General features: G+C 40.4%; 1 protein-coding gene across 4 annotated transcripts; it reads left to right on the top strand.

Moving 5' to 3' along the window:
- Positions 1-19: 19 nt before the first annotated feature.
- Positions 20-12,840, top strand: BAG2 (BCL2 associated athanogene 2). Of its 4 annotated transcripts, none has more exons than XM_025381616.1 (4): positions 341-542; positions 2,026-2,133; positions 9,717-9,826; positions 11,451-11,930. In XM_025381616.1, exons 2-4 carry the CDS (start codon positions 2,120-2,122, stop codon positions 11,861-11,863), a joined length of 537 nt encoding a protein of 178 aa, XP_025237401.1. In that variant the 5' UTR covers positions 341-542; positions 2,026-2,119; the 3' UTR covers positions 11,864-11,930. The 4 variants fall into 4 exon arrangements, with proteins under 4 accessions (XP_025237398.1, XP_025237401.1, XP_025237399.1 ...); XM_025381614.1 differs by lacking the exon at positions 341-542 and adding an exon at positions 596-1,196 and having other exon boundaries at positions 1,939-2,133; XM_025381617.1 differs by lacking the exon at positions 341-542 and adding an exon at positions 1,165-1,196.
- The last annotated feature ends 1,489 nt before the right edge of the window (positions 12,841-14,329 follow it).

Here is a 14,329-nt window from a genome sequence, read left to right on the forward strand (position 1 = left end):
CTGGGGGTGGTCTGTGGGTCCGGGCGGGCTTCGGGTAGTTCCTGGGTCCGGGGAGCAGACGATCCGCTGGCCACATTAGGCGCTCGGTCTCTGCGTCTGCCCCTCCCCGTGCCTCAGAGACTTGCGCTCCCCAGGCCCGAGCCCCTGTCGGCCCATCCTCGAGCCCCTGTGGCCCGCGAACCTCTAATTCCAGCCGCTGCAGCCCCCTCCCAGGCCCGGCGTCCCCGAGCCCCGCGGGCGCCGCGCCTGCCCTTCTTTGGCCACGCGGCAGCCGCGGTGTCGGCGAGTCCTCCCGGGTTGCCCCCGCGGGCGTCAGAGGGAGGGCGGGCGCCCGCGTGGTGACGGCGACGCCTGCAGCCCGAGGAGCGCTCCACTCGCCGCCGCCGGAGGGGCCGGTGACCTCTCGGCTGCCCCGCGTCGGAGGCTTAGATGGCTCAGGCGAAGATCAACGCTAAAGCCAACGAGGGGCGCTTCTGCCGCTCCTCCTCCATGGCCGACCGCTCCAGCCGCCTGCTGGAGAGCCTGGACCAGCTGGAGCTCAGGTGAGCCGCGGGCGGGCGGGCGGTCTCGGGCGTTCTGCTCGCCGCGCGGGCGGTTAGCGGACGGAGGCCGCGTGTGGCGGGCCGGGCCCTGGGGCACAGTGAGGCTGCGGCAACAGAAGTTGCTTGTTGAGATTTGTTGTGGATGGACGTGGTGTAGTTTTGTTTATTTCTTGGATTTTCTCCCCTGGTCCAAGAGAAAACGCATTGTAAGCTAAACCTGTGAGGGCGTGATGGTGGCCACACTTTGATTAACTTACCTAGGTGTTGGGGAGCAGGAAAAAGTCAGAGGAGATAAAAGTTAAGAGGTGAGATTCCATGCGATTAAAGACTGTGGCAGCGTGGGTCTGCAGAGCTTCTAGAACCTTCTGTGTGGCCCCAAATGTTTTTAACTTACTCTTCTCCCGTCATACATTTTTAAGGGAGGCAGCAGTTTACAGTGGCCCTCCACGTGAAGTTAAGTTTCCTTGCTTCAGAACACTAAAAGAGCAAAAATGAATAAAACAAAACCAACCCAGCAATCCATTGAGACCAAAGATTAGAGAGGAGTGAGGGGTAGGCAGTAAGTTACCGGGTGCTTCGTGCAGTAAAGACGTTGCGGCTTCTCTTTATCCCCTGACCTGGCGGACGGGATTCCGCGGTTCCGTTTGTCTCTCAGTATTTATTGGGCACCTCCCTACATAGAAGACGAAGTGCTAGTCACTGGCCTGAAAGTATGAAAAGATAGTTTTCCCTTTTTCTTGCTTAAGATTTTATTAGGTAATATAGTAGTAGACTTGTACAGAATTTCTAAACAATATAATGTTAATAGATTTTTGGAAAGACTTTAACGGTATATTGAAAAGTTTTATCTACTTCCTGTGAACGTTTGTCTCAAGTTACTGTGTAAATTTTGTGAGCAACTGTAGTTAAAAGAAAACCTTGTTAGGCACCTGGAATTCCCTGAAACTGTACACAGGAGTTGGTTCCATAGTTTTCTCTAGGTTGTGCATGAGCAAAGAAGCATGTGAGCCAAAAAGTTCAGGAAACACTGCATGTGTGTTTTATCTCCCTCCATTAATACACCCAAACATGAAGTGTCCGTTTGCCGAGAAAATACTTCAATAACCACGGCATCTCTTTTAACAAGTAAGGCATTATTATTGTTACTATTGGGAGAAAAGAGCCAGAGAGTGAGAGATTCTCCACTCAAAATAATTTCTTGGATGGCAGCAGAGAAACCTAAGCCCTACACAAGGTTCTGGGGTTCCACTCAGAATGAGGCAAGTGGAAGAGAGAAATAATGCTTCCTCATGGATTTTCACAATACTAGCAAACCTGACCCGTTCCACGGTAAAGCGCAAGTAGAAATTGGTGGCCTCAGTTACTGGAAGTCCCTCTAACTGATGTTTCTTTTTAGGGAGCCGCATAACAAGTAACACACCTCTCTCCATGTCTTCAGAACGTTGAGGGCATGTTCTCAACCACTTCACTCGCTCTCCCCTAGTCAGAAAGAAAAGATTTTTTCCTAAAGGAATGGGGAGGATGTTACTCCACCCCGCCTTCCTTCAAGCTGAGTCCTTGTCCTCAAACTTGAATTAATGCCTCACATGTGGTAGGTACAAAAGCCCTCTGAAGTGCTCCTCTTAAAAAGAAAGCCTCAGGTTTTGAATATTATTATATCCTAATGTTTGATTAATGTAAAATGAATTCTGATTACTGCACATCAGTGATTAAGTTACAACTTGCTTAATTAACATTTGAGCTGAGGAGAAAAGTGATTAATATGTGGCTGTTCATTTCAAGGACTTTTTTTAGTAATTCTAGACTTTTGTAGGCCTTTTTTTTTCTTTTTAAAAAAGTAATACTAGCTGAAAAGGAAGGAGTTCCTAAGGTAAGCAAAAATAGAGAAAAATGCTAACATTGATCCTATTAAAGTGTTTTTTTGAAACCACATGGGCAATGGCATGGAACCTACACTATTAAAAACTAGAATCATGCGTACAAGATCGATTTTTAAATGAAAACATGAAACTCATATGTAATTTTGCTCTAATAGTTTGATTTTATGTTAACTAATAAAGTAGTGTAACTGGGTAGAATAAAACCTTACCGTTTGTACTTAGAAGTGTGCACGTAATGTTCCCTAACCACATCATCCTGTCAATTGTGGAAGAAATTTCATACTTCATGACCTGGAGTATGAACTGATCTACATGATTAAAATGTTTGGCAGCAGTTCTACAAACTGTTAAAGGATTTCCATTTATCTCTAATGGAATTTATCAGTACACTAGCCCTTTTTTTAGACTGCATTTTGTCTTCTGTATTTCTTCCTTCTACAGGGGTGATTCCCTTTTCTCCCTGTTTTTATGATCAATTCTAAATGGAGTCTGAGTTTTGCATTCCTCAGTGGCTCAAACCATCTTGCTTATTGTTACTTTTTAACAATTATTGTAATTTATAAAAAATACTATATTACAATTTTATTTTTATATATATATATATAATGTTTTCGTCCACAGTTCCTGGCTCATAACTCCCATAACCCTTATGACAGTCTTACGTTATAATGTTGGGGTGCTTTAGGCCTCACGAAAAAGAATCTCTGTCTGACCTTTCGCCTGCCTTGTTTCTAGTCTGATTGTGGGTCAAAAGACCCTCATTCCAGAGAGGGTCCTGTCCCATGCCCTGGAGGAAGGAATTCAACACCCAGAGGCCGAGAAGAATCTGAATAGACTGGTCTTGTGTTAGAGTGAGAGCATACCCATTTTGTCCAGTCACATTTCTACATGGTTATCATTCATGTTTATATAATGAAGCAAGCCTCCATAAGAACCCGAAAGGACAGGGTTTGGAGAGCTTCCAGATAGTTGGACCTGTGGAGGCTCCTGGAAGGTGATGTGCCCAGAGGCGGCATGGAAGCTTTGTGCCCCTTACTCCTTGTACCTCACGCTACACATCTCTTCATCCATGTCCTTTGTAATACCCTTTATAATAAACTGGTACATATAAGTAAGTGTTTCCCTGAATTTTGTGAGCTGCTCCAGCAAGTTAAACCCAAAGAGGGGGACATGGGAACCCCAATTTGAAGCCAGTTGGTCGGAAGTTCTGGAGGCCTAGACTTGCAGCGGTGGGGAGTGGGGTCTTGGGGACTGAGCCTTCAACTTGTGGGATCTGACACTGTCCAGGTGTAGATAGTACTGGAACTGAGTTGGAGGATACTTAGCTGCTGTCCACTGCTTGTTGGTGGGGAAAATCCCCCACATATTTGGTCACAGTAGTCTTCTGTGTTGTTACAGTGTGAGAGCAGAGGAAAAACACAGTGTGAAAGTCTTTTCTAAAACACACGCTATTGTTTATTCATTTAATGTACATGGACTATATGCCAGGCCCCATGTCTTTGTGGAAGTTACTATTATCACCATTCTACAGATAGGGAAACTGACGCTTAGAAGCTTAAATGACTTGTCCAAAGTCACACAACTAGAAAGCAGTAAACTCCACATTTGAACCCAGGAAGCCTGGCTCTCCAGGCTCTAATACTTTATGCCTGAATTTTCTTAAATATGTCACATTTCAAAATGTAGGAATGATATATGGATGAATAGATGAGTTTCCTCAAAGAGATAAAAATTCAATCTAAATTGGCCTTAAATTCAGGGGCTACTGAACACCCACTATGTGCTAGGTATTGGGTAGCTCATAGAAAGCTCAAGATGGTAATGAAGATGTTTGGGGGATGGGTTTTAGAGACTGGCAGGGGGGAAAATCATAGGACTGGGAGATTGGGTTGTTACGTGTTTCGCAAAACTTATGACATAGTGGCTCCTTCTGCCTTCCTGTCATTCTTTCGTTGTGGCTTAACCTGCACCCAGGTAGTGAAGGGCTGGGGTCGGGGGTGATAGGGATCATTCGTCTGGCTTAAAGTTTCATGTTAGGGTGTGCCTGTGTTCCAGGAGTCACAAAACAAGATGGCATCATAGTTAATATTGTATAACAGCCTGTAATTTAAAAGAACGCTTAATATACGTTGTTATTTGAAACTTTAAAAACCCTTTGAGTTAGGTGGAGGGCACATGCTCTCTCTCCTAGAAATGAGGGAAGTGGGGTCCATAAGGATGAAGTGGCTTGCCTAAGGACATGCCACTGAAGAGTGGCTCTTCACACTAAAAACACTAGTCCCTTCTTTTACACCAAAATGTCTTGACAGTAAATGTAATTTAATATTTTGGCAATTAGGGAAACCCTTCAGAATTTTACATTGCCTAAAAGTGATCATTATAGCATTCTTTTGATATAGGAGTACGGAATAAGAGACAGAACTATGAGTTTAAGAACCTGTTTTAGGCTGGGTGTGGTGGTTCACTCCTGTAATCCTAGCACTTTGAGAGGCCGAGGTGGGCAGATCACCTGGGGAGGTCAGGAGTTTGAGACCAGCCTGGCCAACATGGTAAAAACCATCTCTAATAAAAAATTCAAAAATTAGCCAGACATGGTAGTGCATGCCTGTAGTCCCAGCTACTTGGGAGGCTGGGGCAGGAGAATCACTTGAACCCTGGAGGTAGAGGTTGCAGTGAGCTGAGATCACACCACCGCACTCCAGCCTGGATGACCAAGCAAGACTCCATCTCAAAAGAAAAAACAAACCTGTTTTAGAAATTATTTCTTTCAAATCATGGTATGAGCATTTGCCATTTTCCCTCCTTTTTATGAAAGCACAAATTCTCATTAATAAATAAGCCCACATTCATAATGGTAAGAATATAATAGCTATTATTACTATAAATACATGCCAGTGCCAATTCTAGACACATTATACATATTAACTTGTGTGTGTGTGTAATTTTTTTAGTCAGTGCTATCAGTCAGTTACACTCTACCTGCTTTACTTCATTTAGTCACAAGCACTGTTTCCTTATTATCCCTGTTTCATAGGCGACTGACCCCTTTGCACAGCTAGTAGTGGCACTGCTGGCGCAGTTATCACTGCATACTGTATTAGCTGACATATTAATAGTAGCCACAGTTTAGGCAAAATTGCTGTTGTACTCCCCTAAGTCTCCCAGCAGTTTGCCGTTTTGATACTGAGGCTGCAGAGGTTTGTGAGGTGCCCAAGACCTGGGGGCTAGCTGAGGATGCATGCGCTCCGGTTTTGTCTTCCTATTGAGTACTCTAAAATGTCTTTTTGTCAAAGCCTGCTTAGTTGTGATTTCATGCAGAGAGTTTTACAGGAGCACAGCCCAGGCCAGCCTTGATGTGAGGAAAAGTTCTTTCCCAATTTGGACGTGTAGCTGCTTCCAGGATCTGTTAGTAAAAACAGAACTGCCCCTCTCCGCCAAGAAAAGTGTTGTCAGATGAGATATTAAGAAACATGAAGGATAAAGTGAGATGGTCCAACATTTCTCTAACCAGAGTTCCAGAAGAAAATAATAGAATGGGAGACAGGGAATATTCAAAGATACAACGGCCAAGAATTTTCTAGAACTAATGGAAAAATTGTAGACAAAAGACATGTATATGAGTTTAAGGATAGCAATAGCTGATGAACAATACAAACATTACTTAAATTAAGTAGAGCTCTAGGTTCAGCTTTTTAAAGAAAAAATGTAAAATATGAGGTAGTCCAGAGAGTAAATGGATGTACCAGGGCCAAAGGGAGCATGAATTGCCTTAAGGGAGGGGATGGGGAAGCTAAGGAAACAATTCCTGCCAAAGCGATTGGGTTTTGAAAAGGAATCACCCAGTAGACAAGGGTCAGGGAGAAAGAATGCTACCTGAAGAGGGAATCGGACATGAAAAGCCCATGTTGCCAAATAAACCCTGAGATCTTTACATTCTGGGAATGACATTTTACCTTTGCATGAAATGAAAAAAGTATACATAAAAATGTATATAAGAAGGTCTATAAATGATAAAATCTGGTTTTCACAGGGATAATGCCCTGGTAATTTCTATTACGTATTTTAAAAAGCCTTGTGGGGTTGGGGGGGGTCCCAAAAACACAAAATTTAGCAGTTCCATCTAATTATTTGGTGTCATTTAATGATAAAATATTTTTTCATATGAATGATAGGCTTATTATTTTTTTCTAGAATGTCTTTTTTTATCTATTTTGTTAAGAACATGAACTTATTGCTGTAACTCGTAAATGAAACCTTCCTTTTCAGAATAGTGTTGTTCTCTCTTATCATCTTACAATTGAATACCAGCCGAAAAAGTGTTGAAAAATTAATCTCTTCTTTCAGCATCTTCTCATTTACCAATCAAATGATTCACCTGTGTCATTTGTCTAAATATTGGAGTCATGGTTTGTGCTTTTAGCATAAATATTTAGTGCCAACTCAGTCTCTTTCCTATGTTCTGGGCCCTAGTTTATCTTTCTGAGAGATTGCTAATGTAAAATGTTTAAGTAAATAGTGAATGGTCCTGGAATAGGGCCTGATACTTGCATTACTGTTACTTTGTAGAATATTGTATTTTGATTGTGTTCTCTAGCCAAATTTGTCACATGAGATTCTTCCCAGTTCTTTGCTTTTAGTGGCTCTTATAAACACAGACTTTGACACATATTTAATATCTTGAAGAATAAAGATATCCTGTGATGTTACAGCCTGTCAGTACTATTTTGGGGTATAACAGGTGGGTAACCGAAGGGGAAAAGGCACGTGTGTGCTTGGGGTAGGGGGAAGATCCTTTTATGGAATTCAACATGCTAAAACATTGGTAAAGTTGTTCTTTCTGTGCACACTTAAGACAGCAGTTAGGATTAGATCTCTCATGAACTTCTAAGACCATCCAAATACTGGGAATAGGTCTGTCACTATTTCATTTTGCAAAAGTTGGCAACTTACTGTAATTCATAATAATAAGGTACCCTGGAAGTATACAACATGTTAAATATACAATATGTATATTTTTATTTTGCTCTCATGATTCCACAGCTTAGTTTTTTAGTGACTGGGCACATTCATGTGTATGTATAGTGTGAGTGCATGTGTGTGCAGTTGAGTGAAGTGGGGAAAGTAGCGCTTCTATAGTTTGATGAGGGTTTTACACAAAAAAGCCACAGAGACTTTCCCTTAAATTTGGGAAAAGACAAAGATACCCCCATCATTGCCACTGTTTAATACAGTACTGAAGGACCTTTTCTTAAAAAAAAAAAAAAGTAATAGAAAAGTAATAGGATTGGGAAGGAGGAAATAAAAACTATGGATGATATGGATATGATCATTTACCTAGAAGAACCAACAGAATCAACAGACTGAACACTAAAATGAATACATGTAAATCTAGGTCGCCAGTGACAAGATAAACCTACAAAGACAACACTTCTCAAACCAGTAAAAATCAACTAGAAAATACAAATTCACAAGAGCAACAATATCTACAAAGACTACTATGAAGAATACATGAGAACTCTATAGAAGATCTGAATAAATGAAGAGACATATATCATGCCCTTAAACAGAATGACGTTATAAAGATGTCGAATTTCTCTCATTTTTTGAGAAACACAATAAACGTACCCTAGAATTTATATGGAGAAGTAAAAGTCCATAAATAGCTAAGTTATCTTTAAAGAAGATTGAGGGGCATGTTCTATCAAATATTAAAGTATAGTACAAGGCTAATGCTATAAACAAACAAAACAAAACTGGGCACTAGTATAAGAACAGTTAAATACACTAATGCATGGGATAGAGATTTTAGAGAGAAACTTAATATGCATTCGCTAGGGGAAAGATGGATTGTTTGGTAAATAATGTTGGGGAAAATGGCTATTTGGAAAAAAAACAACATTCTTAACTAACTACATACAAGGGTTGATTCTAGGTGGATTAAAGACGTAAGGAAGGTAGAACTATAAAGTTAATAAGAGAAAATATAGGAAAATATGACCAAGGGGTAGGGGGAAGACCTTAGGTCAAAACTTCAAAAGCATAAGCTATAAGGCAAAAAAAAAAAAAAAAAAAAAAAAAGATGAATTGGATCACATCAAAATAAGAGTCTCTCTTTAGTGCCAGACATCCCAGACGTGGTTCATATAAGAGAGGATGAGAGATGGTTGCAATGTCTGTAACCAACAAGAATTTCTTGAGTATACAAATCAGCAAGGGGACAGTAACTCCTGTTTAAAAATAGAAAAACAAAATAGGAAAAGTCTATGAATAGGCTAACAAAGATACAAAGAGATGTCTGAAATAATTAGGAAAACGCAGGTTAACCTGACATACCAGTGTATTTCTACTACACTGGCAGCAAATAGAAAGTTGGAAAATGCGGAGCGTTGGTAGGGATACGGGGACTCCTGTGCTTTGCTGTGGAGAATGGACAGGTACAGGTATTCTGCAGAATAATCATAGTACTAAGTCAAAAGCGGAGTACACATACCCTTTGTCTCAGCAATTCTGTCCTGGTATATGTCCTAAGGAAATCCTCACCAAGATCCAAAGGGGAGATGTATTCATAGAAGTGTTATTTGTAGTAATAAGTTGGTAGACAACCTGAGTGTCCATCTCTGGGAGAGTGGAGAAGGAAAAGCAGGTAGGTATACACATGGAGTATTATAAAATATGTAGCACCAACTGATTAGAAGAACATATAGGGGGCTGGGTGTGATGGCTCACACCTGTAATTCCAGCACTTTGGGAGGCTGCGGTGGGCAGATCACTTGAGGCCAGCAGTTTGAGACCAGCCTGGCCAACATGGCGAAACCCCGTCTCTACTAAAATTACAAAAATTAGCTGGGCCCGGAGGCTGAGGCATGAGAATCAGTTGAACGCAGGAGGTAGAAGTTGCAGTGAGATCGTGCCACTGTGCTCCAGCATGGGGGACAAAGCAAGACTGTCTCCAAAAAAAAAAAAAAAAAAAAGTACATATAGGATCCTGGATGCTAAGTGAAAAAATAAAAACAGAATGAGATATAAATTCAAAATATACAAATAATACAGATCTTGTAAAAACAAATACTATTAATTAGATAAACACTAAATAGAATTGCCTCATGAGCTGGAAGGAAAATAGGAGAAAGGCAAGTGGATAAAAAATAGAAAAATGAAAGAATTTTAAAGCAGAAATGAAGAAGTTTTGAAAAGTTTGGTGATCTTTAAACTTGATTTGGGTTGAATGAGAGATAAAATTAATAGGAAGAACATCCTGCATACAATAACCGTTTTGTTTTCCCAATTTCTATAGGGTTGAAGCTTTGAGAGAAGCAGCAACTGCTGTTGAGCAAGAGAAAGAAATCCTTCTGGAAATGATCCACAGTATCCAAAATAGCCAGGACATGAGGCAGATCAGTGACGGTGAGAGCCATCTCCACAGAAGGGGCTCGTCTTTTACACTCCTTTAAAGAGTTTATGATAAGTGTGGGTCAATTTTTGCTTGACTTTTGGTATGCGTATACTAGGCCACAACATTTAATGTGAGCCACAGAGAGCAGCTGCAGCTGTCAGTTTATTATAGCAGCCACTTACTCAGAGATTTCTTCCAGCATGCTCTCTACCTCAAGCCATGGCTGGGAGAGATAGGAAAAAGCCTGCAAGCTCAGAAGAGCTGGCCCCAAGCAGTAAGGCCATGTGTTTTATCCCAGGTTCACACTCCTAACTTCAGTTCTTCACAAGTTACTGGACTGCAAGAGATTAAAAAACACAGAGGAAAAAGGGTGAGAATGGAAGCAGAGAAGTAGAGACCAAAAAAAAAAAGATGAATTGAGGTACAACATAGAGGGACAAAATGCAGAGAAAATGAGGAAACTTGTAGGACCAGTAAAAGGCATGAATGTAAAAATGTGCTGTCATTTTCTTTTTTCTTTTTATGAGATGGAGTTTCACTCGTCACCCAGGCTGGAGTGCAGTGGCGCGACCTTGGCTCACTGCAACCTCCGCCTCCCAGGTTCAAGTGATTCTCCTGCCTCAGTCTCCTGAGTAGCTGGGATTATAGGCGCCTGCCACCACGCCTGGCTAATTTTTGTATTTTTAGTAAAGACAGGGTTTCACCATGTTGGCCAAGCTGGTCTCGAACTCCTGACCTTAGGTGATTTTGCCTGCCTCGGCCTCCCAAAGTGCTGGGATTACAGGCATGTGACATCATGCCTAGCCTGTGCTGTCATTTTCATGTGAAGAACATGTAATAGGTAGGAATAGGTCACTTGTGATTTTCTTTTTATCGGCACTGGACTTCCTACTTGGGCTCCTTTGGTGCCACACAGGCCACATGTTACTGGGTCAAGTGACTGGTGAGATAAGTAAGCAATCTAAATCCAGATCAAAACTGTTACACATCTATGGTAGGCCATGATCTAGTCTCTACACTGTCCTGCCCAAAGATCAATGAATTAGGAAGTTACAGAAGCAGGAGATTGCTGGCTTTTTCATATAAATAATGAAATGTTGATAGAGCTCCTCATGCCGGTCAAGACTTTAGACCACTGTCCTGTTTCTATCTGGAGAAGCATGAAGTCAGTGCCTAGTATTGATGCCAGCTTATCTTCTATCATGGCTATATTTTATCAACCAAAATTTGGGGCAGTGTATTCTGATAAATGCACATGTCGTTATGGAGAGATCTGGGACATCTGATCTCTGGAGCTGTACCCAGCATAAATCCTATATGTGCTTACTGCTCAAAGTGTTAAGACTTGATCTCCATCCCAGTTACAAATGCATACCTACCCAAACTTTTGCAAACATGCCAATTTGAGAAGTCATCTAGTATCCCATATATAAAGATTGTCAGGAAATGGTATTCTACAACCTCTGTCTGTAATCTAATACATTTCATCAGTTAATCTTACATGCTATAATTTTAGCTTGTATCTTTAAAAAAATTTCATAGCAGAGATACTTAAATAATAAATTTAGTCACAAACAAATGCCTTAATGTTCTTGACACAGATAAGTTTATGTCTCATATTGATTGATATTTTAGGAGAAAGAGAAGAATTAAATCTGACTGCAAACCGTTTGATGGGAAGAACTCTCACCGTTGAAGTGTCAGTAGAAACAATTAGAAACCCCCAGCAGCAAGAATCCCTAAAGCATGCCACAAGGATTATTGATGAGGTGGTCAATAAGTTTCTGGATGATTTGGGAAATGCCAAGAGTCATTTAATGTCGCTCTACAGTGCATGTTCATCTGAGGTGCCACATGGGCCGGTTGATCAGAAGTTTCAATCCATAGTAATTGGCTGTGCTCTTGAAGATCAGAAGAAAATTAAGAGAAGATTAGAGACTCTGCTTAGAAATATTGAAAACTCTGACAAGGCCATCAAGCTATTAGAGCATTCTAAAGGAGCTGGTACCAAAACTCTGCAACAAAATGCTGAAAGCAAATTCAATTAGTCTTCAAACCCAACAGCATTTACACAATAAACATGGTGTAAAAATGATAAAATATTATTTTAATTGATAACTAGTTCTTTATGTTAGATATAACCACTTAGTTGATACTGACAGTTGTTTCAGATGAGGAAAATATTCCATCAAGTATCTTCAGTTTTGTGAATAACAAAACTAGCAATATTTTAATTATCTATCTAGAGATTTTTTAGATTGAATTCTCGTCTTGTACTAGGATCTAGCATATTTCACTATTCTGTGGATGAATACAGTTTGTGGGGGAAAACAAGTGTTCAGCTAGGGGCAAAAGCATCAGTGCTTTTTCCTGTGCTTTGGCGTGGAATCACGCAGTCACCTTGGGCATTTAGTTGACTAGAAATTCTTTACCTTAAGCAGCACACACATTTACTACACACACAGTGTTAACAAAGCACTGTGCTTAGAGGGATAAAAAGGAATCACAAAACAAGAATCTTTCCAAAGTTGTCTCATTCCGCAATGTTAAGGCATCTATATCAAATTATTTTGGATGTAAAGATTCCTGTGTCTCATAATATGAATGTATTTTTTGATATACAAGAAACTATGACATAAAATGTGAGAAAACCACCTATAATTTGCCACTGTGAACAATTATATATCTGCTTCATCTTTTCTCAAATGCATCAATTCTCTAGAATTCCTATATTGTAACTTGCCTTTTTTAAAAAGTTAGATGCTGATATAAAGCCTGCTTGTCAACTTAATGAGCTCTATTTTGTGTAGTTATATCTTTCTTTATCCATTCCCATCTTATGGACATTTAGGTTGCTTCCAGCTTGTTGCTATTACTGCAACATATTTTTGTACGCAGGGCTTTTTCCTTCTTTTGTTTTCAATTTTCTCTGTATAAAGGCCCAGCAGTGAATTATATTGGATCAAAGGGTATAGACATTTTCATGGTCTCACACACTTATTAAAAATTTTTTGTACAAAGGTTATAGCAATTTATACTTTTTTCAGTAATTAAAATATAGCTATTTCACTGAACTCTTTCCAGCACTGAGCATTAACACTTAGTTTGCATTTTGTTTACTAAAAAGGTTGGCCAGTGTGTTCTTTTTTTATCTGTGATAAAGTGAAGCAACTAGAGAACACTTATTTGTTTAAAGTAACTAGTCCTGTTGATATACAAAAAACGCAACAACTTCCCTAGATACTATTTTGAAATGAACACATCAATTTTTATTTCAATGTAGGTATTCTTCACACTGAAAAACCAAATCAGGATCCAAACTGATTTTATATATGTCTCTCTCTCTCAATGCAAGCAATATTGAACTTCTTTTTCTCTACAAAAATGCCAAGTTAGTCTCTTTATAAAAAGCAGTTAAAATCTGAAGACATTTATGTTACTTCCTTTGCCAGCTCCAACTCTGCCTTATTTAAATCTTTCCATTTCATGGGAAACATTAATTCTATCTATGGCAAAGCCACTTGGTTTGTTAGCAGACTCTGATTCGCTGTCATCAGGCTGTGAGATGATTTTTTTGTGTGCATCATTTTTTTCTTGACCAGCTTTTTGAAAATTAAGAAATGGATAGTCAGGTTTTCTTCAAGTTCTCAAGTATTGTCAGCATTCGTAAATCCCTTCCACTCTGGGAACTACTACTGCTCCCTGCTTCCCATGGCTTCCACATCAGCCCAGGACTTTTTCTACCACAAATTATTCTGGTTCTGCCTCCTTGACCTTGGTATTCTTAGCATTGTTTTTCCCATTTTTTTTGCAATGGAGTTTTTTTTTGGAGGTCATTAATTTCTGATCACAGACTTGAAGAGCTATGATCCACATTTCCAAGCTGCTTGGGGTCCCTCGTTTGCAGTGTCTCCAGCATTCTGTACCTAGAGCCACATCTAAAGGGCAGGGAATCTCCAGTTTTTGTTTTGTTTTGTTTTGTTTGAGTCTCACTCTGTCACCCAGGCTATCTGACAAGTAGAAGACATATCCACTGTAGCAAGGAACACTGTGCAGTATGAGTTAGAGAAAAGAGACTGTGAAGGAAAGGGAACAAACATTTTGTAGACGTTTAGTGTCGAATACATTCTAGGGAGGCAGTTTCTATAGTTTCTTTCGTTTACTTCATGAGGTTTCTTTTTGTTTTTTTTGAAACAGAGTCTTGCTCTGTTGCCCAGGCTGGAGTGCAGTGGCACGATCTCAGCTCACTGCAACCTCCACCTCCCAGGTTCAAGCGATTCTCCTGCCTCAGCCTCCCAAGTAGATGGGACTACAGGCGCACGCCACCATGCCTGGCTAAATTTTTGTATTTTTAGTAGAGACACGGTTTCACCATATTAGCCAGGCTGGTCTCGAACTCCTGACCTTGTGATCCGCCTGCCTTAGCCTCCCAAAGTGCAGGGATTACAGGCATGAGCCACCACGCCTGGCCAATGTGTTGATTCTTAACATGTATTTTTATTTATAAGAATGGT

This window comes from Theropithecus gelada, chromosome 4, assembly GCF_003255815.1.
Source record: "Theropithecus gelada isolate Dixy chromosome 4, Tgel_1.0, whole genome shotgun sequence".
Lineage (NCBI taxonomy): Eukaryota > Metazoa > Chordata > Mammalia > Primates > Cercopithecidae > Theropithecus > Theropithecus gelada.

Coding starts and splice junctions, on each gene's coding strand:
- BAG2 (XM_025381613.1), top strand. CDS start 430: ATGGCTCAGGCGAAGATCAACGCTAAAGCCAACGAGGGGCGCTTCTGC. Junction 543..9,716: donor CTGGACCAGCTGGAGCTCAG/GTGAGCCGCGGG, acceptor CAATTTCTATAG/GGTTGAAGCTTTGAGAGAAG. Junction 9,827..11,450: donor CATGAGGCAGATCAGTGACG/GTGAGAGCCATC, acceptor TTGATATTTTAG/GAGAAAGAGAAGAATTAAAT.